Source organism: Emys orbicularis, chromosome 6 (assembly GCF_028017835.1).
Source record: "Emys orbicularis isolate rEmyOrb1 chromosome 6, rEmyOrb1.hap1, whole genome shotgun sequence".
In the NCBI taxonomy this organism is placed as follows: domain Eukaryota; kingdom Metazoa; phylum Chordata; order Testudines; family Emydidae; genus Emys; species Emys orbicularis.
Genome location: NC_088688.1, coordinates 128,205,997 through 128,233,070, shown reverse-complemented (window position 1 = coordinate 128,233,070; position 27,074 = coordinate 128,205,997). Strand labels below are relative to the sequence as shown.

At 44.0% G+C, this 27,074-nt stretch overlaps 1 protein-coding gene across 1 annotated transcript in view; it reads right to left on the bottom strand.

Moving 5' to 3' along the window:
- Nucleotides 1-26,873, bottom strand: part of LOC135880346 (S-adenosylmethionine synthase-like) — a 36,468-nt gene extending 9,595 nt beyond the window's left edge. The window contains exons 1-7 of the mRNA XM_065406612.1: nt 26,834-26,873; nt 21,934-22,011; nt 15,757-15,879; nt 14,696-14,808; nt 9,395-9,538; nt 5,809-6,027; nt 4,278-4,460 (exon numbers count right to left, since the gene is read on the bottom strand). Coding sequence (XP_065262684.1) covers nt 4,278-4,460; nt 5,809-6,027; nt 9,395-9,538; nt 14,696-14,808; nt 15,757-15,879; nt 21,934-22,006 — 855 coding nt within the window. The 5' untranslated portion in view covers nt 22,007-22,011; nt 26,834-26,873. The remainder of the gene's footprint in view (nt 1-4,277; nt 4,461-5,808; nt 6,028-9,394; nt 9,539-14,695; nt 14,809-15,756; nt 15,880-21,933; nt 22,012-26,833) is intronic.
- Nucleotides 26,874-27,074: the final 201 nt, after the last annotated feature.

The window sequence follows — 27,074 nt, the reverse complement described above, 5'->3', positions numbered from 1 at the left end:
GCCACTGTCGGAAGGCAGGACACTGGGCTAGATGGACCTTTGGTCTGACCCAGTATGGCCGTTCTTATGTAAGAACTGATTTGACAATCCTGATATTTCATAAGTAAAAAAGCAAGGCAAAAGGGCAACCTTGAGTTTGGCAATTTCTCACTTTTGGTGCTTTACTTTCCCATGATAACATTGTTTGATTGCGACCTACAAAACTATTAGATCTTTGTACACCTATACAATTGCACCTTTATGTATTCCTGTCCATGGAATTTCTGTCTAGCACGAGCCTTCTGTCATGCTAGGTGTCTGCGATGCACCTGTTGCAGCTATTGTGTCTGGAATGATGGGATAGTTGTCACAGACAGAACAATGGTTAAGTGTACGTTGTCTCTATACATTGCACTGATTTTCCAGAAAAGTTGGTTAGCGTGGAAATAATTTCCAGACCAGAGTCAGTTCAGCAGGCAGAGACTACAACACTCAACAGCCCCAGGACAGTGATAACACTCATTTCAGTGTCTATTGATAATTTCCTTCCTCTGATTGACTGTTTGCACCAACAACCCACTACTTCACAAGACCTTAGCTGCCAGTTGTACTTCTGTGCTCTTCTCCATCTTCTCTCCCCATCACCATCCCTTGCCTCTACTGTTAATATCTGCTGTCGCCCCAGTTTCCAATGTACTAATCCCCTCTTGCCTCGCCTCCTTCCCTGACGCCTGCCTCATTGAGGGTGGCCTTTTCAAACGCACGTAGCATTGGCCTTCTGCACGCCCACTAAAGTCAAGAATGTTAGAATGCAGCATTGGCCTTTCTCCTTTCTTCACCCTTTACCTATCATGTGTGTAACAACGCCTAGCACAACAGGGCCCTGTTCCTAATTGGGACCTCTAGGTGCTGTGTCATTATTAGTCATTATCAGGTCATTGCAGGAACCAAGGGTGCTATGAAACCTCAGCTCAAGTGTTTAACTGTGGAACAGCTCTGCCCTCTAATGGATATGAGGATGTAGTGTGCTGAATGAAAGCTGATACACAGCAGTCACCCAGTACAATTATGCATACTTGCTGGTATTGCATGCTGCCTAGACAATCATCATGTTTTATTTGTTTTGTATTAGTTTTGGGCCCAGTCATGGCCTTATAGGGGTTTGAGCATTGGCCTGCTAAACCCAGGGTTGTGAGTTCAATCCTTGAGGGGGCCACTTAGAGATCTAGGGCAAAATCAGTACTTGGTCCTGCTAGTGAAGGCAGGGGGCTGGACTCGATGACCTTTTAAGGTCCCTTCCAGTTCTAGGAGATAGATAAATAAATTAATTAATGGAGATATCCTATCTGTATGAGGGTCAGGCAACTCAACAGAGCACCACCCAAAAGCTACAGGCCCCAAGGATTCATGCATAAGGAAGGAAAACAGAATTTAATGTAACTGTACAGAAACGAGGCAAGGCATGCAAGGTGTAGGGAATGAGACTGAGCTCTTGCCTCTGAGTGCATATATTTTTCTCTGCACTCATTCAACTCACGGCTTTGTCTCCTCCGTATAACAATGCAGTGTGACTACTGCAATAGAGTTCTATTGTATAAAAAACACGTTTGAAGTGATGATTGCGAAGTCAAGCATGTACAAGTTAGGAAATGCCCAAGCAACCTTAATTTGGCCCCCCTGGGCACATGCATTATGATACTCTTTAATTCCATGATCACTTACGATTTTTCCCCCAGGACCCCTGCCAAATAAAGTGCACAGGATGGATGGCGCTCACTTAGTGAATAATCTTTTGTCCTCATCTTTCTATGTACGCCCGCCTCCCCATACCCCCCCCCCCCCCGCATTATTTATTGCTAAGGTTAAGATTTTGTCATGGTTATTTTTAGTAAAAGTCAGGGACAGGTCACAGGCAATAAACAAAAAATCATAGAAGCCCATGACCTGTCTCTGACTTTTGCTAAAAATAACCAAGACAAAATTTGGGAGAGGGGGAGGGGGAAGGAGAACCGAAGCCCAAGCAGGGAGGGATGAGAGCCTAGACCCACTGCAGAAGGTGGGGTCCAACCCCATTGTCGGTGGTGACTGGGAGCTGCAGGGGGCCTCCTCCACCACCTGTAGCAGCAGAGAGCTCCAGAGTCCCCCCGCCACCCTTGGTAGCTCAGAGCTCCAGGGCCCCCATCGGCTGACCACGCCGAGGCTGGAAAATGTTACAAAGGTCTCCGAAAGTCACATAATCCATGACGTCTGTGACATAATCCTACCCTTATTTATTGCCCACCCTCCAAAGCCTGCACTAGTTACACAATCATAAGTTTACTGGCTGAAGTATCTGAGTGCTTCACCAATATAAATACATTTATCTTCACAGAGGAGAAACTGGGATGGATTAAGGCCAACATTTTCAATGTTTACTAATGTTGGGAACCCAGCTACAGATGCTTAAGGGCTAATTTTTCAGAGCAGAGCTCCCATTGACTTCCGTTGCAGTAGTAGATTCTTAAGTGGGGCAATCATGCGGAAGATAATTAGTGGCCACCTGTGAATGGTTTGCTTGAAGTGAGTTGCCCAGCACCACAGGAATTCTTTAGAGGGGCAGGGACAGAATCCAGTTCTTCAGGACAGCATTTAATTGTCTTTGCCATAAGACCATCTTTCCTCTGCCGGTAATTCTTTACCTCATTCACTACATATCTTCCAACTTCTGAAGCAAATGAGCCCACAATCCTAAGGACAAAAGCCTTATTCATTACGCAGCCTGATTAATTTCCTAAACACCATCTATCCTTTGTACTGATGGAGCTAGGGGGTCCAGTGGAAAATATTTAAATTACATGATTACATACTAGAGGAACAAGGTGGATGAAGTAATATCTTTTATTGCACCAACTTCTCTCACCACAGAAGTTGGTCCAATAAAAGATATTACTTCACCCACCTTGTCTCCCCAATATCCTGGGGCTAACACAGCTACAACAACACTGCAAACACGATCACACAATATCATAATCAAGCATATGACCAAGGAAACCAAATAAGGTTGCACAGGCAGCCTTCATTCTGGCATTTCCTAATTTTGGAATGCTTGACTTTGCAACCTTAACATTCTTTTCATGTCATTTTGGGGATGTAATTTTGTATTTTCATAAAAAGCAATCTGAAAAAAACAAATTTTTATCATGTGGAGCCATATTGACTCTCACATGGGTCATGAGCAGGGCTGAGACACTTTTGCCTTTTGAGGTAATGAGTAGAGAAGCACAGCCTAGTAGTCCTGTGTGGATCAGCCACTGGAAGGTGGGGGGCAAGGAAGAGACATTGTACCAGTGGGGTTCACAGTTATTTGCTAGAGAATCAGCAACCCTGGGTTCAGTTACAGGTTCTGGGGGTAGGATGTTCTCTCTAGTGGTCAGACTCTGTCGCTGTGCCCCCAACATGTTGACTGTCCCCCTTTTCTTCAGCTCCTGTTCCAGACCTGGTTTTCTACTATTTCAACCCCCATCCCACAGCTTTTGTTGCTTTCAGCCTTCCTCTCCTCCCTCTGCTTCTCATCCTTTTGCACTGGAATCAGGCTGCCTCCCCCAAGCTTTCTGGGTGGCAGTAGGGGGCATTAAGAACATAGAAAGAGGGTCTCCTTGCTCAATTCCAATACCTGCCACCACAGTGGTCTCCAGCAGCCAAGAAAAGCCATTGCAAGCTAAATCCTGCTCAGCCACCATGGCCCTGGAATGGAGCAAGCTCAGGCACGGGGGATGGCACATATACAGTCCAGTCAGCATGCAGGAGCTATGTGGGGATACAGCATGCTCAGTGCAGATGGAATCCTCATAAAATGTAGCTGCCAGCCTCCAACATCTCTACTGAGGATGTGCAAACTGTGATTTTTCACAGGCTTGTAACTTGTACAAATTTGGGTTTTCATGGGAACCACAGGAGGCACACTGACACGAGGGTGACCCCCACCAAATTTCAAGCGCTTTCTCCAAATCACTGAGGTGCCAGAGCTTCTTGTTAAAGCGAAGCATTTAAAATGGGCCAAACAGCATTCGTCTTCACCCTCATTCTTGGCAATAACTGAACATTTTTTGCTGAAACTTGCCCAAAAAATTCAGTCTGAAACCTACACCCAGAATGAAAAACTTCAACCCAAATGGTTTAACTCTGGCAAACGTATAAGCAACTGAAAACATGGTCTCATCATTCAAAGTGTTAGGCAGCCTGAAGTATAGAGATTGCTAAGAGAACTACCTATAATGTGTTTAGTAGGGTATGCTTGCTCTTGATTTTGCCCTTCTTACCTGGATCAATACTCTTCTACAGAGACCAGCTTTCACTAGGGATTTTGCAACCCAGCGAGCTGCATATGCTGCTGAGCGATCAGCTTTGGAAGGATCTTTCCCAGAGAACGCACCTCCACCATGGGCTCCCCAGCCTCCATAAGTATCAACAATGATCTTTCGGCCAGTCAGTCCAGCATCACCCTGTAGGGCAAACAATTACACGTTGACTTGACAAACCCAGGCTCTGTGTATAAATTAATTCCAACACCACTATGGATTAATTGCTTGTAATTATGTCAGAAACAAAATAAGCCCAATCAATGGGTTGCTATGCGTCTCTTTCTAGGCCGTTATTTGATGTAGCCTACGTGGGTCAGGTGGAATTTTACGTAGGATGTGCCACAGTTTGTACTGTAGTAACTCTCAAAGATTGATATGAACACAGCCCGTTTTTGAAAGACACAGTAAAACCTATTCCCTTTGTCATTTCCCGTATCCAGCACGGATCATAATGTTGGAACGGCTGGCCACTGAACATGTTTAGTGACACTTGGTGGGATTATTCACCCTTTCAAGGGAAAAGAGGAGTGGTTTACAGTAAAACTCAACTTCACTAAATAAGGCAAAAGGCTAGTCAGGATTTGCCTTTAGTTATCTAGTGAAATCTGTACACAATTGACTAGATTGTACCTTGTAGGCACTGCCCCAGTGGGGAGCTGCACCACTCCAGCACAGGTCATGTGCCATCCAGTGCACAGGGGGGGTGCATGAACTTCAACCCCCCGTTTAAGAGGTGCACATAGTTCCCACCTATGTAGCAAGATGCCTGGAGAAAAGGGGGAAGGAACATTGACATTATTTAGTCCCCAGCCCCTCTGGGGAATTGTTATCACTGTGGGGAGTATCTCTATGGCAGTCCGGTACTCACTTGAATTTGGCCATTTATTACACCACTTGTATAAGGTAGGGAAGAGGTTTTTTATTTTCTTCTCCCTAGTGCACGCCCATGTAAGGGCCAACCAAAATCTTGCTCAGTGTGGGTAACTGAAATACTGAACTAATTCCAGGTTCTGATGTACGGTGAGGATTAATACATTGTGTCTCTATCTTAAATTGCATAGCCATCCGGATAGCATTAACCATACAAATTACTCCAAGTGCTAAGCATTATAGGTATTGTGAAATCAACTCAAGTGCTTCGAGTCAAGCATTTTAGCAAGTAATTTAAGAGCCTGTTTGTTTAACATAATGTTCAACTTTCTGTAATGATTGAAGTATATTTTGTCATTGATAAAGATTCAAGAATCTCTACATATCCACTCTTGATTGGCCAAACAATTATAGGATCAGTTTGGATGCTAGCTTCCTCACATCCTCCTGATGACTGAGTATAAGCAGAAGTGACCACATTTCCTTAAAAATGTAGTTGAGACTTGTATTGTTTCACTAAAACAGTACATTTAATTGTTTTGAGAGAGAACATTTAGAAAGGACATTGCAGAATGTAATATCAGTCTATTTATATTAAAAATCTTTCAAAGTACCATACCTTAGGACCACCTTCTATAAACACTTCACTCGGAAGGAGATGATAGATTGTGTTCTCATCTAGATATTTTGCTGGAATAACTTCTTTGACAACTTTTTCCATTAGTTCTTTCCGCATTTGTTGTACAGACATATCGGGTGCATGATGTACAGAGATCACCAATGTGTGTACACGGATGGGCTCCACTGCTCCATCCTTTTCCTTGTATTCCATTGTGACCTGAAAATCAGCCATGGAAATTCAAATCCAATATTCCCTGACCAGGAGGGGCATCAAACCCAAATGGACAATTAAAACAACTTCATATTTCCCTCTAATAGCAGAAGGAATAGAATTTGGTGAAATCTGATTAGAAAAAGGACTGGATGCTAGATTATTACTGGTGACGCTGAAAAACGATTGATGGAAATACAGACCTCAAAGAGGCCAAAAATAACCACGATCTAATTAAAATAAAGAAGGACCAGTACAGAAGCATATGCTCATCTCTAGTTGGCTACAGAGAAACAAAGTAATTATAATGAAAAACAAGAGCTTGAGATCCCAGCCAACAAGCATTAAGGTCATTCATAGATGGGGCAGGCTAAAGTGCGAAGGGAAAGGAACTTAAAATACTGAAGCTCCAGCTATGGTTAAATTACCCTTTTTGGAAGAAGTTAATTCTAAACATCAAACTGCAGGAGGTGCTGTACACCAGCATTTCACACTGAAGTCAAACCAAGTTGCAAATGCTTAGTGACCTCTTAGAATTTTGCCTACATGTCTGCTTTGCCTTACTTCCACTGCTTCTTCCTAGTTACAGTTTGTAGATTCTAATCATTGGTGATATATGGCAGTGATCAGTGTGACCCGATTCAAATTTAGGGGTAGGTGCTGGAGTTCGTGGCTACTGACTCCTGCCTTATGACAGTGGAATAAGACTTGGGCTGTCGATTAATCGCAGTTAACTCATGCGATTAACTCAAAAAAATGTATTGCAATTACAAAAATTAATCGTGTTTAATCGCAGTTTTAACCCCACTGTTAAACAACAGAATACCAACTGAAATTTATTAACTATTTTTGGATGTTTTTCTACATTTTCAAATATGTTGATTTAAATTACAACACAGAATACAAAGTGTACGGTGCTCACTTTATATTATTATTTTTATTACAAATATTTTCACTGGAAAAATGATAACCAAAGAAATAATATTTTTCAATTAACCTCATACAAGTACTGTAGTGCAATCTCTTTATCATGAAAGTGCAACTTACAAATGTAGATTTTTTTGTTACATAACTGCACTCAAAAACAAAACAATGTGAAACTTTAGCGCCTACAAGTCCACTCAGTCCTACTTCTTATTCAGTCAATAGCTAAGACAAACAAGTTTGTTTACATTTACGTGAGATAATGCTGCCGGCTTCTTATTTACAATGTCACCTGAAAGTGAGAACAGGCGTTCGCATGGCACTTTTGTAGCGGGCGGTGTAAGGTATTTACGTGCCAGATATGCTAAACATTTGTATGCTCCTTCATGCTTCGGCTATCATTCCAGAGGACATGCTTCCATGCTGATGATGCTCATTAAAAAAATAACAGGTTAATAAAATTTTGACTGAACTCCTTGGGAGAGAATAGTATGTCTCTGGCTCCGTTTTACCCGCATTCTGCCATATATTTCATATTATAGCAGGCTTGGATGACCCAGCACATGTTGTTCGTTTTAAGAACACTTTCACTGCAGATTCGACAAAACAAAAAGAAGGTACCAATAGGAGATTTCTAAATATAGCTACAGCATTCAACCCAAGGTTTAAGAATCTGAAGTGCCTTCCAAGATCTGAGAGGGACAAGGTGTGGAGCATGCTTTCAGAAGTCTTAAAAGAGCAACACTTCGATGCAGAAACTACACAACCCAAACCACCAAAAAAAAAAAAAAAAAATCAACCTTCTGCTGGTGGCATCTGACTCAGATGATGAAAGTGAATTTGCGTTGGTCTGCACTGCTTTGGATCATTATCGAGCAGAACCCATCATCAGCACAGACGCACGTCCTCTGGAATGGTGGTTGAAGCATGAAGGGACATATGAATCTTTAGCATATCTGGCACGTAAATACCTTGCGACGCTGGCTACAACAGTGCCATGAGAATGCCTGTTCTCACTTTCAGGTGACATTGTAAACAAGAAGTGGGAAGCATTATCTCCTGCAAATGTAGGCAAACTTGTTTGTCATAGCGATTGGCTGAACAAGAAGTAAGACTGAGTGGACTTGTAGGCTTTAAAGTTTTACATCGTTTTATTTTTGAATGCAGGGTTTTTTGTACATAATTCTACGTTTGTAAGTCCAACTTTCATGATAAAGAGCTTGCATTACAGTACTTGTAGAAGGTGAATTGAAAAAATACTATTACTTTTGTTTTTACGGCACAAATATTTGTAATAAAAAAGAAATATAAAGTGAGCGCTGTACACTTTGTATTCTGTGTTGTAATTGAACTCAATATATTTGAAAATGTAGAAAAGATCCAAAAATATTTAAATAAATGGTATCCTATTATTGTTTAACAGTACGATTATTTGCGCAATTAATTGCAATTAATGTTTTTAATCGCTTGACAGCCCTAAATAAGACATTAGTGAAACCCTGACCTAAGTCAGGTGATTGCTCAGGAAATAAAGACCAGTTTCTTACCAAAATTCCTTTGTCATCTATTACCTGCATCCTTCCCTTACCTGCGGTTTGCATGTATATGAGTGCCTACATGCCAACACTTTCTCATAACAAGAAAGAAACCTGCCAAACCAATTTTTGGATTGATTCAAGTGCTAAAAAGGTCATGTATCCATATGATTTTCTTAACCTTTGACAACAGTACATCCCCAGTAATATCCCAAAGTGCAATAGTACAATGCAACTTAACTCCCCACCACTGAGCCAGTGAAGTTAAACATAATCTGCCCTCTCCTCCAACAATTCCCCACACTTCCGATTCTCACCCCCCATTCAGTTCTCCTCTGCCTTGTGAGAACATATGTACGTTAACTGTCTGACTAGGGAGAAAATGTAACTCTAACCACTCAGTTAGCAAACCCACTCATGACAGTACTGGAAAGCTAAGGGGATGACTAACCAGATATGCAGCCTCTTACTTCTAGGTCATTGCTTCAAATGTAGCCTGTGGCAGCACTGACTAAAAGATCTGGGGGCCTGAGAGAAGTCAGTGGGTTGTCCCAGTCCAGTTGCCTCCCAAAATGTGTCCATACCACAAAAAGCACCATCCTAGCTGGTACTAACTGATCATGTTAGTGTCCAAGGAGACAGATATGTTCCTCTCACTCCTTAGGTGGGTCCCAAGAGTCATGACTCAGGCACTGGCAGGACAGTGTGGACCAGGCCATCTGTGCAGTGAATATGAAAATGCCATCTCCTGGCCTGTCTAATCTAATCCATTCAAGCACACAGAATTCATGCCTCTGCCACACCAGCTGTTCCTTCATTTCTTGAAGAACGTGAATCGGGTCTAAAATCAATTGTGCAAGTTAAGGGGCACAGCCCTTTTAAAATCTGATTTATAATCGCTATTATTTACTAACCTGCGTTTTCCCATCTGGTCTAATCCAGGGCCAAGTTCCATTCCTCTCCAGGGCTTTAATCTTTGCATTAAGTTTGTGTGCAAGTAGGATTGTTAGAGGCATGCATTCTTCAGTTTCATCAGTGGCATAACCGAACATCAAACCCTGCATTGAGGCAACAGAAAACATAATTCCAAGGCACTTATTTCCATTTTCTGTTCATGGGAAGAGGCATCTGTGACATGGAGTCTGGGTGTAGTGTCACTTGCTTCTTTACACATAGACCACTCTTGAAATCAAACAGCCGACCAGTGTAATCCCTTCTTCCAGGAATCTCGGGAACCAGACAATGCTGTTGGTCTAAGAAATAACTCCTTCTCATCAAGAACCCACTCTAATCAGAGACCACGAAAGCTTATGCTCAAATACATTTGTTAGGGTATGTCTACACTACAGGATTAATCCGAATTTATATAATTCGAATTTAGGAAACCGATTTTATAAATTCGAATGTATTCGGCCACACTAGGCACCATTAATTCGGTGGTGTGCGTCCAAGCTACCGTAGTAGCATCGATTTCCAGAGCGTTGCATTGTGGGTAGCTTTTCCATAGCTATCCCATAGTTCCCGCAGTCTCCACCCCCCTTGGAATTCTGGGTTGAGACCCCAGTGCATGATGGGGCAAAAAACATTGTCGCAGGTGGTTCTGGGTACAGCCTCCCCCTCCCTCCCTGAAAGCAACGGCAGACAACCATTTCGCGCCTTTTTTCCTGAGTGAACTCTGCAGACTCCATTCCGCAGCAAGCATGGATCCCGTTGTGCTCCAGAACGCAGTCTTGAACATTGTAAACACCTCGTGCGTTCTCGTGGAGTTTATGCTTACCCAGGACCAGAAAAAAGAGGCGAGGAGGAGGAGGCGGCGATTGCAGCGCAGCGACAAGCGTGATGAGGACATGGACACGGACACAGAATTCTCTGAGACCGTGGGCCCCGATGCTTTGGAGATTATGATGTTAATGGGCCAGGTTATAGGCTTGGAACGCCGATTCTGGGCCCGGGAAACAAGCACAGACTGGTGGGACCGCATAGTGTTGCAGGTGTGGGACGATTCCCAGTGGCTGAGAAACTTTCGCATGCGTAAGGGCACTTTCATGGAACTTTGTGACTTGCTTTCCCCTGCCCTGAAGCGCCAGAATACCAAGATGAGAGCAGCCCTCACAGTTGAGAAGCGAGTGGCGATAGCCCTGTGGAAGCTTGCAACGCCAGACAGCTACCGGTCAGTCGGGAATCAATTTGGAGTGGGCAAATCTACTGTGGGGGCTGCTGTGATGCAAGTAGCCAAAGCAATCACGGAGGTGCTGCTACGAAAGGTAGTGACTCTGGGAAATGTGCAGGTCATAGTGGATGGCTTTGCTGCAATGGGATTCCCTAACTGTGGTGGGGCGATAGATGGAACCCATATTCCTATCTTGGCACCGGAGCACCAGGGTACCCAGTACATAAACCGCAAGGGGTACTTTTCAATGGTGCTGCAAGCACTTGTGGATCACAAGGGACGTTTCACCAACATCCATGTGGGCTGGCCGGGAAGGGTTCATGACGCTCGCGTCTTCAGGAACACCAATCTGTTTAAACGGCTGCAGCAAGGGACTTACTTTCCGGACCAGAAAATAACCGTGGGGGATGTTGAAATGCCAATTGTTATTCTTGGGGACCCAGCCTAGCCCTTAATGCCATGGCTCATGAAGCCATACACAGGCAGCCTGGACAGGAGTCAGGAGTTGTTCAACTACAGGCTGAGCAAGTGCAGAATGGTGGTAGAATGTGCATTTGGCCGTTTAAAAGGTCGCTGGCGATCCTTACTGACTCGCTCAGACCTCAGCCAAACCAATATCCCCATTGTTATTACTGCTTGCTGTGTGCTTCACAATCTCTGTGAGAGCAAGGGGGAGACCTTTATGGCAGGGTGGGAGGCTGAGGCAAATCGCCTGGCTGCTGATTACTCGCAGCCAGACACCAGGGCGATTAGAAGAGCACACGATGAAGCGCTGCGCATTAGGGAAGCTTTGAAAACCAGTTTCATGACTGGCCAGGCTACAGTGTGAAATTTATGTTTGTTTATCCTTCCTGAAAACCCGCCCCCTTTATTGACTCATTCTCTGTAAGGAACCCACCCTCCCCCTTCCCCCAGCTTGCTTTCAAAGGAAATAAAGTCACCATTGTTTAAAAATCATTTATTCTTTATTAATTGATTATAAAAAGAGGGAGAGAACCTGAGTGGGGTTTGGGAGGAGGATCAGCGGGAAGGAAAAGCCCAGTAAAAAAAGGTTAAAAAAATGGCAGCCTTTTGCTTGGGCTGTCCACTGGGGTGGAATGGGAGGGTGTACGGAGCCTCCCCCCCCCCCCCCCCGTGTTCTTAAACGTCTGGGTGAGGAGGCTATGGAACATGGTGAGGAGGTAGGGGGGTTATACAGGGGCTGTAGCGGCACTCTGTTCTCCAGCAGCCGTTCCTGAAGCTCCACCAGACACCGGAGCATGTCTGTTTGCTCACGCAGCAGCCCCAGCGTTGCTTCCCGACTCCTCTGATCTTCCTGCCGCCACCTCTCATCTCGAGCGTCTCTCCTCTCCTCACGTTGGTCCCTCCTGTCCTCACGTTGGTCCCTCCTGTCCTCACGGTCACTGGCTTCTTTCCTATACTTGCAAACCGTCTCCTTCCACTCATTCAGATGAGCTCTTTCACTCCTGGTGGATTGCATGATTTCGGCAAACATCTCTTCTCTCGTCTTTTTTTTACGACGCCTTATCTGGGATAGCCTTCGGGAAGGAGGAGGGAGGCTTGAAACATTTGCACCTGCTGGAGGGAGTGAAAAAAGGAGAGAATTTTTTTAAAAGATACATTTTTCAGAACAATGCTTATACTCTTTCACGGTGTATACTATTCACATTACATAGCACATGTGATTTCTGTGCAAGGTCGCATTTTGCCTCTTAATATTGAGTGCCTGTGGCTTTGCTGCTAGAGATCACAGACGCAGGTCCGGGCAACAGAATTCACCTTGCATGCTGCCATGGTAAGCCACTGTCTTTAGGCTTCTGCGCCCTGCTTTCCCACATACCAAGCAAAGCCCGTTGTGCTGCAGTTTTCCTGTTAGCTTGTTTTCTGCTGCTGAAGGTTAACACCCCCCCCCACCATCCAATTCTCTGGGATGAGTGCTTTCTCCCTCCCCCCACCGCGTGGCTGGTATCAGGGAAGATCCCTGCAGGAACCAAACTAACACCCCCCCCCCCCACCCGCCATGAATTCTCTGGGATGAGTGCTTTCTCCCTCCCCCCACCGCATGGCTGTATCAGGGAAGATCCCTGCTAGCAAAACGCGAAAAGCTCTGGGCCAATCCTCCCCCCCCCCTTTGCACTTGGCTAAATGCAGGGAAGGATTTCTTTTCAGCCACAGGCAAACAGCCCAGTAGGAACGGCCACCTCTGTCCCCTTAATTAAATTCCCTTATTTCAACCAGGTTACCCTAAGCGATATCACTCTCCTGAGGATTACACAGCAAGATAAAGAATGGATGTTGCTTGAATGCCAGCAAACACCGGGACCATACGCTGCCAGGCTTTGTCATGCAATGATACCAGATTACTTGCTACTAGCATGGCGTGGTCAAGTGTCCTACCATGGAGGACGGAATAAGGCTGCACTGCCCAGAAACCTTGTGGCAAGGCTTTTGGAGTACCTCCAGGAGAGCTTCATGGAGATGTCCCTGGAGGATTTCCGCTCCATCCCCAGACATGTTAACAGACTTTTCCAGTAGCTGTACTGGCTGCGAATGCATCCCAAGTGCTCAGGGCAAATTAATCATTAAAAATGCTTGCTTTTAAAACATGTTTTATATTTTAAAAGGTAAACTCACCTGAGGTCCCTTCCATGGGGTCATGGTCTTGGGTGCTGGCTTGGGAGGCTTGGGAGGGTACTTCAGTCAGGGTGAGAAACAGATCCTGGCTGTTGGGGAGAACGGAGAGCTGGGTGCTCTCTGCCAGCTCGTCCTCCTCCTCCTCCTCCTCTTCCCCTTCCACGGAATCATCAGGTGTACCTGATGAGATTATCCCCATCTCGGAATCCACAGTCAGAGGTGGGGTAGTGGTGGCGGCCCCCCCTAGAAATGCATTTAGCTCAGCGTAGAAGCGGCATGTCCGCGGCTCTGACCCGGAGCGACCGTTTGCCTCCTTTGCTTTTTGATAGGCTTGTCTGAGCTCCTTGACTTTCACGCGGCACTGCTCTGAGTCCCTATTGTGGCCTCTCTCCATCATGCCCTTGGAAATTTTTTCAAAAGTTTTGGCATTTCGTCTTTTCGAACGCAGTTCTGCTAGCACTGAATCCTCTCCCCATATAGAGATCAAATCCAGTACCTCCTGTACGGTCCATGCTGGTGCTCTTTTTCGATTATCAGCCTGCATGGTTACCTGTGCTGATGAGCTCTCTGTGGTCACCTGTGCTCTCCACGCTGTGCAAACAGGAAATGAAATTCAAATGTTCCCGGGGCTTTTCCTGTCCACCTGGCCAATGCATGCGAGTTCAGATTGCTGTCCAGAGCGGTCACAATGGTGCACTGTGGGATAGCTCCTGGAGGCCAATAACATCGAATTGCGGCCACACTAACCTTAATTCGGATTAACAATACCGATTTTGATGCTACTCCTCTCGTCGAGGAGGAGTACAGAAATCGAATTAAAGGGCCCTTTAATTCGAATTAAATGGCTTCGTTGTGTGGACGGGTCAAGCGTTAATTCGAATTAAGGCAGCTAAATCCGAATTAAAGTCGTAGTGTAGACCAGGCCCTAGTCTCTAAGGTGCCACAAGTACTCCTCTTCTTTTTGCGGATACAGACTAACACGGCTGCTACTCTGAAACCAAGAAAAAGAGCTAACTCCTGTTGTTTGCACAGCTCCACCCCCCTCCCCCAAAGCTACCTGTACACACAACCATCCATAACCCAAAACACCATAGCATGTCCTTTTAAGAATCAAAATTTGCTCACACTAAGACCTTGAAAGACTAACAGTGCCACCTGGTGACACCTGCCATAACAAAAAGTTTAATTGTAGCTTTAGCCTTTAGAGTCGTTGGATATGTGCAGGCAGCACTTGTTGAAACCAATACGTGCCAGGTTTTCTTGGCCTTGTTATTAATCGTGTACACAATATTTAGTTCAAACCCATATGCTTTAATTATCTACCGTGTATACTGTATAGTCTTTTTTTTTTTTTTTTTTTTTTAATGTATATTGGACTGGGCTCTAAATGTTTAAAATAAAGACACTTTACCTGGTCCCCAGCTCCAATGTCATCTTCACTCTTGCCATGGGAGACGGCATGTTTGATTTCTTCACACTGTTGTTCTAGAGCTACCAGCACTGTACAAGTCTTATAGTCTAATCCTGGTGAAGAGAAGTGGAAGCAAATGATACCACAATATTCTTCTTTTGTTTGTTTTCAGAAATAAGTCAGCTATAAAAGCGTTACTTCACGGATAGGTCAAAAAAGGTTGGCTGAAGATTTGAGGTATTTGGGTTACAAACACCAAGTGTAGGAATTAACCTTATGCCAGCAGCTTGGCTTGGTCTCCCTCCAGTGAGTAGGCCATGTATAAATATTTGCACATTACAGTCCCCAAGCTATTCTGGTCGTTTAGGCTAATTAGTAGAAGCTCATGCTTTTCATGAGGTGTCAGATTCTATCCCATAGGTCACGCAACCAGAGACATTGTCCATGTTCTGTTATTGGTGGACAAATGCCAATGCCTAAAGTCATTTAAGTAGGAAAGTTTGAAGACTGTTGTGAAAGGAAGCAGGGCTTTCATTCATTGTCTCTTGTAAAGGGCACTTGATGAAACTAGACAAAAGTATATTTGAGACGAATTCAGGGAAATGCTGACGTAGAATAGTCACGTAGGGGATTCATTGCTGCAGGAACCCCTTGTAGCAATTACATTAGTAGGAATACTGAAGAATTCCCTTGTGCATGAACTTTAAGTCTCAAAGTTTACTCAAACCTAAATACAAGGAAGACCAGTTCTCCTGTTTTTATAATAAGCCATTTGCCTGCAGACAAGTCATATTCCATCCCTAACCATCCTGTCATTTGCGCAAGCTCCAACTCCACTACTTCATTGGGAATGGTGGGGGTTCAGCACTTCTAACAATCAATTTCTGAGTGACATGTCGACGCAAAGCCACATCCAATACACATCCATATTTATATTATCTTTTTTCCTCCTGCAGGATCAGAGTCATCCATGATGTTATTTCACGGAGGACTGTTACGGAGGAATTTGACAGCACGTAATCAGAACTGACCAGGAACCAGGAAGCAAGTACGTAACTCACCTTTTGAAGAGTCATCATAGCCTATCCTCTTGAGGGTCTCTCGCACAATTTGCTGGTAATCCACTACAGCTTTGGAAGTGATCTCTCCACAGAGCAAGACCATCCCCGTTTTGGCCACACATTCTGTAGAGTTGAAAGAACATTACAGTAGTATGCAAGTTCTCGCTATGTGTATAGGCTTTTGAAAGAGTATTTGGTCCTAGAAGCAACTGTTTAGTACAGTTTGAGGCTGATTGGACGGAACACGTTGTGGAATTGCTTCAGTAAATAAGTTAAGTTTGGCCTAATTTTTAAACCTGTCTTGATACCAATCACAGACTCTTGTCCTTTGCAACAGCGTGGGATGGATCCTCCTGTCTACTCCAGTTGCTTTATACTGTTCTGGCCACCTGAGATTCCCTTAGTGAATTTCCCTGGTGGTGGAAAGCCAGCAAGACAGCTCCTCCTGGCCCTGGACATGGGGAGAGTTCTCAGTAAAGAGCGAGCATCATCAGAATGGCTCTGTACTCCATCAAGTGCCAGTTGCCATGACGTCTGGCTGTCAGGCAGACCAAGGAGGCAATTTATAGCACTTTGAAGTGTGACCCTGTGGCTGTTCCCTTCCAATTGCCTGTTGCACCCACTTGATGCCTCTTATCTTGGTTTAGACTATAAACTTTGGGGGCAGGAATAGTCTTAGGCCCAGATTTCTAATGGTATTTAGCCATTGCTGCGCAGAATGTTGCAACACCTAGACACTTAGGAGCCAAAATGCCATTGACAGTCTATGGGAATTAGGCTCCCAAGTGCTGAAATCCCTTTTGAAAAGAGGATTTAGGCTCCTAAATCAGTTAGACATTGTAGCACTGATTGCAGCAACACCTAAATACCTTTAAAAATCTGGACCTTAGTGTCTACAGTGGCAAGCCCAGCAAGCTCAGATTTTAAGTGAGACCCCCCAGGTGCTACTACAGTACAGTCTCTCAATTTACAGTACGCACAACAAAGTGGCTGTCCTGAGCTGCAGGCACCTTTGTCTAAAGTTAAAACACAATCAAATGAAAGCCAGCAGCTGCTCCTCGCCCTCAAAACAAAAAAAACCAACTAACCAAAATCACTGAGTCCAAACAATACCTCTGCCCACAGACCATTAATGCTTATTGGGTGTGGGGCTGGATACCACCTATGCTAAATCCAAGGTGGGTCACAACCTGCTATCAGAAATGTCCGAGGCACCCCTGTACTCACACCCTTTGCACTACTGCAATAATAGGTGTACAAAATAAGCCTTGTGAGGTATATGAAAGCTAGTAAGATGCTGATTATTAATATCGTTGCAAAATGCATGTGTTAACGTTATATGTGCAATTATGAATTCCCTCAGTATGATGTTACTGGAACATGTTTACAGCCAGACAGCCTAGCCCAGGTGATAAACAGGTCTGTCCTAGACAAAGAAATGTGGGTTTACCTTAATTTCCATATTAGCAATACACAGAGCCATCAAGCTAAACCAGTGGGGTTTATTCTGATCCTGAACTGGAGAGACAGAGAATTAACATGGCTCCTGCACCTAGGGTGACCAGATAGCAAGTGTGAAAAATCGGGACGGGGGTGGGGCGTAATAGGAGTCTATATAAGAAAAAGCCCCAAATATCGGGACTGTCCCTATAAAATCAGGACATCTGGTCACCCTACCTGCACCCCAGAGAGACATAGGAGACTGAATTCCCAGGAGGCCTTTCTGACTTGTAAGACTTAGGGCTGGTCTACACTAGGGGGGGTGATCGATCCAAGATACACAACTTCAGCTACACGAATAGCGTAGCTGAAGTCGAAGTATCTTGGATCGAATTACCTGGGGTCCAGACGGCGCGGGATCGACGGCCGCGGCTCCCCCGTCGACTGCGCTACCGCCGCTCGCTCTGGTGGAGTTCTGGAGTCGACGGTGAGCGCGTTCGGGGATCGATATATCGCGTCTTAACGAGACGCGATATATCGATCCCGGATAAATCGATTGCTACACGCCGATACGGCGGGTAGTGAAGACGTACCCTAAGACATCCCTTCAGGGATATAAGGAACAGACAGAGATTCCATCTTTATCCTTTACCTCAGGAGACAAAGAAACCACATGACTTGATCTCTCTGAGTCCTGGCCAGCAAAAGCTGGAAAGGCGACTGTGGATGAGAGAAACTGCCTTGAACAAAGACTGTATCTTGCTAGATTAAGTTTTAGACTTTTAGATTCGTATTTTCACTTTTATTTGCTTGTAACCAGCTCTACCTTTATCTTGTTTATTTGGTATCACTTAATCCATGTTCTTTGGTTAATAAACTTGCTTTGCTTTCATTATAAATCATCAGTGCTGTGTAAGTTCAGTAAAGTGTGTGCTTCTAGCAAGCTAGCAAGTTGGAGTGTTTTACTGTCTCTGTAGAGGCAGCAAACACCACTTTCTCTATGAGGATCTCTGCAGTGGGACAATTTCGAGGTGAATTCAGGGCTGGAAAGATACTAAGGTCAGTCTGCAAGGAGTAATCAGTTTGGGCAAAACCAGGGTGAAGCTGTGATGGGATACCTGGGGTACAACCTGGAACTGTGGGACCATGCCCCCTTAACTCTCCAGCCTGGGCTGTCTCTTTCAATGCTTTGTTAGTGACTAGCAGCAAACCTCTTCAGGTGCTGTGGTCACTTAGTTAAAAACATGCAGGGAAACGCCCAGCTAAATTACATGAATGCTCTCTAAGCCACTCACGAACCATACACAGAGAAACACCAGCAAATTCCCCCAGTCTTGCACCCCAGAAATGTACTGTTTTACACTGCTCAAGACCTTCTCTTGAACAATGCAGGTTCATTAATTAGTTTGCCACTTCATCAAAGAACAGTGGATGTGCACCAGCCTTTGTAATCTGAGCAAATTCCCCATGAATTTAGACAAACTCACTGGTAAAGATAAAACATTAAAATAAGTTCATTAACTACAGAAAGACAGATTTTAAGTGAGTATAAGTGGTAGGCATAAAGGACAAAGACAGTTACCTAAGAAATAAAAAGTAAAATCACAGTCTAAATCCTAAACTCTATTAGACTAAGGAGGATTTGAATCAAACAGCTTTTCCCAGCCCACAGGATGTCGCAAGCAGGTTACATATCTTAATACACAAGCTGAATTTCCTTCTCAGTTTGAAGTCTTTGTCTTCCCATCATTATTGTTGCCTTCAGTGTAGGTGGGGGAGGAGAGAAGTAGTCTCATGATGCCACTGTTCCTTATTTTATACTCTTTATTCACGTCCCAGGAAAGATACTGGCCCAGACATGTCCTGATGGTCCTAGCTGAGTCATAGAGTTGAGCAATCCCCATTGTGTGGTGCTTGTGCAACTGTCTCTTACAGAATTGTAAATCTCTTCTTTACAATTCCCCTGCTGGTCAATGGCTTGTGATGGTCGCATACTGCCCGTTTGGGTGTGGGTCACCTCCTTTGTTGCCACTGGAGAACTAGCAGTGGGCGACTCCCAGACTCAAGGTAGATGGTGACCAAATCCCTTAGTGGCCTGGGTGAATCCAAAAACATCAGAGGTTTTGCACAATTGTATCAGAGGTGTTGTCTACACAGATGTTTCAGACTCCCAAGGAGAGTCTTGTGAACTTCAATTTCAGACAGTATCTCTTGGATTCTCTGGGAAGCCTTAGCTGTCTAGAGGTTTATAGATTAGCAGCACACTCCAGTGATTTTCATCTCCAATTTCTGATTAAATGGATGCCCTAAAATGATTTTGATTCAAGTGAGATTTTGCTGCACTTAAACCTAGAAAAAAAATAGTAGAATAGCTACTCCATCTCCTGAGCTATCCTCCTTCAATCTGTGGCAGCATCTTCAGTCTGGATTTACTGCTACCACCGTGTCATCAGTACTTTGATGAAGCAGATGTCTGTCTCAGATTAAGATGGTGCTGGAAGACAATTTCAGAGCCCATTTGCAAAAAGAACTGGTTCATGAAACTTCATGGAAAGTGAAATTGAGGCCTTCAAAACTACATTTTCACCCAGTAACTTTTCACCTATATAGCTAGCTTTAACAGATTTGTAAAATGAAATTAATAGCTGTGTAACAGAGATGTTAAGATTAACTTGTGTACATATATTGCTTTGAGATCCTCCACAGATTCATAGAGTTTAAGGCCAGAAGAGACCATTAGATCATTTAGTCTGACCTCCTGTATATCACAGACCATTACATTTCACTCCATTATCCCTACACTGAGCCCAGTAACTTGTGTTTGGCTAAGGCATATCTTCCAGAAAGGCACCCAGTCTTGATTTGAAGACATCAAGAGATGGAGAATCCAATACTGCCCTTCGTAGTTTGTTCTCATGGTTAATTACCCTCTCTGTTAAAACACTGTGCCTTATTTCTAATTTGAATTTGTCTGGCTTCAGCTTTCAGCTACTGGTTCTTGTTATGCCTCTCTTTTCTAGATTAAAGAGCCCTGTAGTACCTGGTATTTTCTCCCTATGAAGGTACTTCTATACTGTAATCAAGTCATATCTCAATCTTATTTCTGATGAGCAAAATAGATAGAGTTCCTTAAGTTTGTTTGGCATTTTCTCCAGTCCTCAGTTCACTTTGTGGCTTCTCTGCACCCTCTCCAATTTTGCAATATCCTTTTTAATTTGTTGACACCAGAACTGGATGCAGTATTCTCACATTGGTCTCACAAATGCTGTATACGGAGGTAAAATCAACTCCCAACTGAGTACTCTCCTGTTTATACCACTGCATTAGCCCCTTTTGCCACAGAATCACACTCTGAGCTCCTGTTGAGTTGCTTGTCCACTATGACCCCCGCATTCTTTTCAAAGTCACTGATGTCCAAGATACAGTCCCTCTTCTATAGGTATGGCCTGCATTCCTTCATCCTAGATATATATCCTGGCATTTGTCTGTATTAAAACAAATTATGTTTGAGTGGGCCCAGCTTACCAAGTGATCCAGATCAATCTGTACGACTACCCTGGCCTCCTCATTATTTACCACTTGGTCAATCTTCGTGTTACCTACAAATTTTATCGGCAGTGATTTTATACTTACTTCTAGATCACTGATTCAAAGTTTGAATAGCCTCACGTCTAGAACAGATGCAGTGCCCCACAGGAAACAAACCCATTCACAAACTCCTCTTTGACAACTACTTTGAGATCTGTCAGTTAGCCAGTTTTTAATCCACATAATGTATGCTCTATTGATACTGTATAATGCTAACATTGAATCAGAATATCATGCAGCACTATGTCAAATGTCTGATAAAAAAAAAAAAAAAACCACTACATTTATTACATCCACAAAGTTACCTTTATCAACCAAACTTGTAATCTCAAAGAATAAAACAAGACTTATTTTCCATAAAACCACATTGACTAGCACTAATTATACTGCTATCCTTTAATTGTTCACTGATTCCTGTATCAGCTTTTCCATTATTTTCCCCAGGATTGATGTCAGGGTAATCAACCTGGGACACCTTGGAACATTCTGCTTGCCCTTTTTGAATACTGGCACATTAGTACTCTTCCAGTCTTCTGGAATTTCCTTGGTATTCCAAGATTTATTAAGAATTAACACAATCAAGCCAGGGATCTCCTCATCCAATTCTTTTAGGACTTGTAGGTGCAAGTTATCGGGGCCTGCTGATTTTAAAATATTTATCCCTAGCAGATGTTGTCTAATGTCATCCTCAGTTACTAATAGACTGGAAAATACTTCATCATCCTCATGTGACACAAGTATATCATCATGGTTCTTTACAACAACAACAAAAAAAGAAATATTTATTGAACACATTTCCCCCCCCCTCCCCCCAATATATCCTTAGTCCTGCCAGTTTTGGATTTTTCTCTGGTATCTTTAGCTTCCTTTATCAAATTTCTACACTTCAGAACTTCTATTTTATATCCAGTGCTATTTCCCCCTTCTCCATTTGGTATATATTCCTTTTATAATTTCTAACTATTGCTTTCACTTAACACTGAACCCATTTGGGCTTTTAGCCAAAGTTGTCTTCTTTCTTGATTATGGACTCGTGGCTTTTTGGCCATCTAATAAACAAATCTTTGAATGCAAAGCTATGCAAATGTCGAGTATTATTTATTTTACTCTTTTAAAATTATTTTTTCTTAATCAGAGAAAAGTACTTACCACAAGCAACCTTAGCATCTGGATCAACTCTGATATGGGCATCAAGGACAGCATCGCTGATCTGATCACACATTTTATCTAGGCAAAAAGTAATACATTATTTAGTTGTTCCCTGTAATAAATATTTTTTAAAACATAATACAAACATGATCTCCAGAAGTATGCCAGGTACTAAGAGCATCAGGTAAGCACCACAAAGAAGGAGATGCACAAACAGAATTTCCTTCCCAATGGAAATTAGAGTTCTAGTTTTTAAGTACCTGCCTAGATACAAGTTTGGCAACCAAATACACAGAAATGGATTTATGCCTTTACTTTTTCCTCCCCCTCCAGTCCACAACAGCAGACACATCCCTGCCATCTCCCAGTACCTTAGGCACCCCAAGTTATAATGAGTCACCAGGCGGGGAAATAGCCTTCTGTTAAAATGGTCTGAAAACTTAGTTTCAGGGAAAAACTCCACAGCCACTGAAAAAGGTATTGAATCAAATGGTAGCTAATCTTTGGGACAAGGACTATATTTTACTTTGTACCGTGTCTAGTACTCTAGGATACTGTAGTAGGGTCGAGCCGGGGCTCTACCCTCCGGGACCGAGGGGCGCCACACCGGCTCACTGTAGCACAGGCAGTCCAAGTTCAGGCCCCTTTCCACAGGGCTTAGCAAACACTCAGCTAGCTCAGGCCCTTTGGTGCTGGGGCTGAGCAATAGTCCACAGTTTAAGCAGGCCCAGGCCCTGGATCAGGGCGGGGCACAAACAGGCACAGCTCAGGCCTTGGATGCAAGGGCTGAGCAAACAATCAGTCAAGGAGCCCGGGCCCTGGTTCGGGGCGGGGCACAAACAGTCACGTGTCAGGCCCTTGAATGCAGGGGCTGAGCAAGCAAGCAGTTAAGTAGTTCAGGCCCTCTGGTGCAAGGCTGAGCAGACAAGCAGTTACGGAGCTCAGGCCCTGGTTCAGGGCGGGGCACAAACAGTCACAACTCAGGCCCTTGAATGCAGGGGCTGAGCAACCAAGCAATTGGGGTAAGCGCAGGCTCGTACACCTGAGCGTCGGGTGAGGGGGAAGCCTGCCACCCGTGAGCGAGGTGGCAGGGGGGAACGCAGGCCCACCCACTCCACTGCGTTCCAGCCCGGGGGCCCTAACAGCGGTTATTGCCGCTGCTGGTCAGTGGGGTATCCTGACCGAAACACACTGACATCGGCTCACAGGCCTCTGCAGCCTGACCGGGGTCGGCTACCCCCGGGCTACTTCCATGTTCCCCCTCGGGGCCTACCTCATTGGCGACAGCGGGCTCGGGCCAGTCCAGGAGCATCGGTTCCTCGGGTGCGGGGCTTGGGGGCCGGTCCGGCAGCTCTCCAGCAGGGTAGCTGGCCCGGGGCAGGCTTGGCCAGTCCTCCTCGGGGTAGCTGGCCCGGGGCAGGCTTGGCCAGTCCTCCTCGGGGTAGCTGGCCCGGGGCAGGCTTGGCCAGTCCTCCTCGGGGTAGCTGGCGAGAGGTAGGCTTGACCGGCGCGGTGGGGTAGCCGGCGGCTCGCGGCCTGGGGCTGTCTCCCAAGCGGGAGCTCGGCTCGGGACGTCTCTCTTGCTGGCGGCCTGGGCCTCACTGAGCTCTGCCGGCGGGCTTTTATACTTCCGGGTCGGGGCCGTGACCTCGGAGGGGCGGGGCCCGGACCCGGTGGCTCCGCCCACGTTGGGGTCAGGGGAAGTTCGGCCCCCTCCGGGACGGAGGGGCACCACGCCGGCTCACTACAGATACCCAATGCTTACTGGAGATTAACTTTTAAGCATTATCACTGTACAAATAACCTGGACAAAAAGGTGAGCTGTAACTAGATCAGAACTAGAAGAAAACGTTAAAGAAAAATACTATACTAGATTGTTTATAAATATGTAATTTATTAGAGCAGTGCATTGAGCATATGGAAAGACAGATTAGATCCAAAAATCTGTACTGTGTGTCAGCGGAGACCTGATCCAATTAAGTTTGTTGAAAATTTTATTTTCAAACTTCCATTTAATGTGAAAAACAATTCCTCTCTCTTCAGAGCTCTTCTACGGCAAGCAAATGTGGAATTTGAAGAGAAGATAAACAGGCTGTGATGTGATTATAACCAGGTGTTGAGGTAAGCAGGACTTAATATTCATAAGATAAAATTATTTTCTTCCTGTCTTCATCTGCAAACGGGGCAGGGATTTAAGGACATTAATTTCAACCAGAGGGTTTACGTGCCCCTAATATTTGGAGCAAAGCTAACAACTATGCACAGTAACAGTATTTTTTTCTGTGACAGTAAAGCAGTGACTTAAGATTCAGAGGGTGAGCCCAACCTACACCAGGGACTTAAAGTCGGCAAGCATTTGGACTGAGTACCGTGCAAACAAAGAAGTATGTATTTATGCTGAAAAAATCACAACTTGACGTTTTAATGTTACTTCCGGCTTTACTTGAATTACTAGAAACATAGGGCCAGATTTTTTTAAAGTATTTAGGTGCCTAAGCACGCAGATAGATGAGCAGTGGAGTTTCTCCAAAGCACCTAGGCACCCAAAGTCCTATTGATGCTTCTGAAAAATCTCATTAGGAACCTACCTGCATCTTTAAGCATTTAAATATCTTTTAAAATCTGGGCCTTAATGCTTATCACCATTACTCAAGTTCAAATTAAGAACAGACCAAAATGAAAAGGAAGAACACCAAGAATCTGTGAGCCACATAAATATAGTGAAGCTTTGGTGTATAATTTTTATGTCAGCACTCACAGGCTTGTTATGTTGGTGCATATGAGGTACAAGTACATTTCAGTTCAATGAACAATAGTTCTGGGGTTGAGTGAACATATTCTGTAGCTGCAACAGGAAAGTGAATTTCAGTGTTTTGATCTTTTCATATTTGCTTTCCATGAATGATCTTGTGCTAACGCTTTAACAATGCAAATACTCATGAAAATCAAGTAAGTGTGACTGACTATTGATCAAAGGCTAATTATTTTCCTTTGCTAGTCAGTTGTAAAACTTACAATTTGCTATTTCCTGCAAGGAAGTGCGCGGGCGTGGACTTCTGTACCTGTTCAGAGTCTTATTCAGACTCCATGCTAGCGTACTTACTTGTAGGATCAGAACCTTTGTCAGTTACGTAAGTCAATCAGCCAGGGTGAGCTGGCGGACAAGAGATAATCGCTAAGCAGTTAATGAAGATATGACCAAGTTTGAAAATGTTGTTATCTGACATCAATATGTGAAGGTGAAATTCACTCAATGAATTATTTGCCTCTAATCTGAAGAGATGAAAGAATGTTTTCTAGCTAGCAGCAGACTTTGTTCTTTCAGTATGTTAGCTATCCTAAGATGCATTCTACATTGCTATGGAATGAAACAAGACAGACAGCAAGGCCACCAAAAACTCTGGGGGCCTCATCTTCTCCTCTCTTTATGCAGGAGGAGAGGAGCCCAGAGAGAAAGCAGACTGTAGGGAGCAGTGTTTCATGGCTTTCTCCCCACTAGAAGTCTCCATAAACCAAGTGCTTTTGTAGCTGTTCCAGCTGCTTGCATGTACTGCACACTAAAAACTGCACCTGCCACATAAAGGTGCCACCCTCCGGTGGTTTCCAGGGCTCCCTTTTCCAGGCTAGAGCCCTGTGTGGCATTATTTTTAAAATCCCGCTCCCATCCTGCCCCGCAATACCCACTCCCACCTGACCCTGCATTGTTTCTTGCATTTTTATCCCGCTCCCATCTGTAAAACCCTTAAATCCCACAAGAGAGACAGATTCCCCCATGCTATTAAAAAAAAAAGTCAGTTAATATATTAATGGAATTCAGACACAATTTTTACAACAAAAGGAATAAAACAAATCTTGCTTAAACTATGTAGAAAATACTTTAAACCCTGTTATAATAGACATCAAATCTCTTTCTAGCCCTCACTTAAACTTAAGTATTAAAAACCTTCACTACAAAAAAGGAACACTTGCTTTACATTGCTGAAATGCTATTTATGACAAACTGTCAAGAAATGTAGTGTTTTCCCACAAATTACCGCAGTCTGTTTGGGGGTTTTTTGCCCACCCAATCCTGCCCGCAACAAAGTACATTCTATCCTGCCTTACATTTTGTTAGAAAAGGCAGCAGACATCGTTCATGGTATTATCACAGCTTTAGCTTTGAGTTTTCTCATCCAAGTGTTTACAAATATAATGCTGCTTTACCGCCAATCTAAGGGACCGAGGCTCCTGTTAAAGACTCAGACTGCCTCGATAAACAATAGGAGCCTCTCTCCCATTAATGAGTCAAGCTCACTTAAGAAGGCTTCCAAATAAATCTGTGTGTGGGGGGGGGGGGAAGCTGTGTGAAAAGCAGTTGAACTTAATAAACAGCAAGTACTGACAACATTTTGCCCTTCCACGGGAGCCTTACTAAGAGGTTAGGATTAGCCTATATGGCTCAAGGCAAGTACAGACTAGTCTTAAGGGGATCAGCATGAGGCATTCAGTAAGAGCGTCTGAAATACAGCTCCAATGGGCATTGCTGCTCATCACCAGTGCACTGAATAATTCAGAAGTCCTGGTGCACTGGGCAATTGCTGAAGGTATTGCTAAACTGTGAAGTTCAGTAACTTCTAGTCTTCTAAGAACACCACATAGAAAATGCCTTTTTCCCCTGGTAAGTCTTGAAAATGAGATTCTATTCAATTTTGATCAAACCTATATTAATTACACTGAATGCTAAACAGAAAGAAGACAAACTTTTCCCAACAGAGAAAATTTGTTGTGAATGACTAAATATACACCGTGGCTGGTTTTTGTTTCTCTCTACTTGGTCAGAAAGCCAAACCAGATCAAGTTGCAGAACATGTTCTTCCATGCATCTAGCTGATAAAAGGAAAGACTTGACATTTTTACTTACCAGAATGTCCTTCTGCAACAGACTCTGAGGTAAAGAGAAATATCTTCTCTTTTTTTGAAGTGTTGCTTGACATGGTTTAGTATCTTTAGAGAATCTGTAGGCAAGGAAAAACTGCAGCAAACTAGATTTCAGAGGAAACACAGAGAGAAAGTTGTGGGGAAAAGGTTAACTTATCTACGCAAATAGCTGATGTAATTGTTTCTGTGTGGTCACTAGTCAGAAGTTCAATAGATTTAGATTG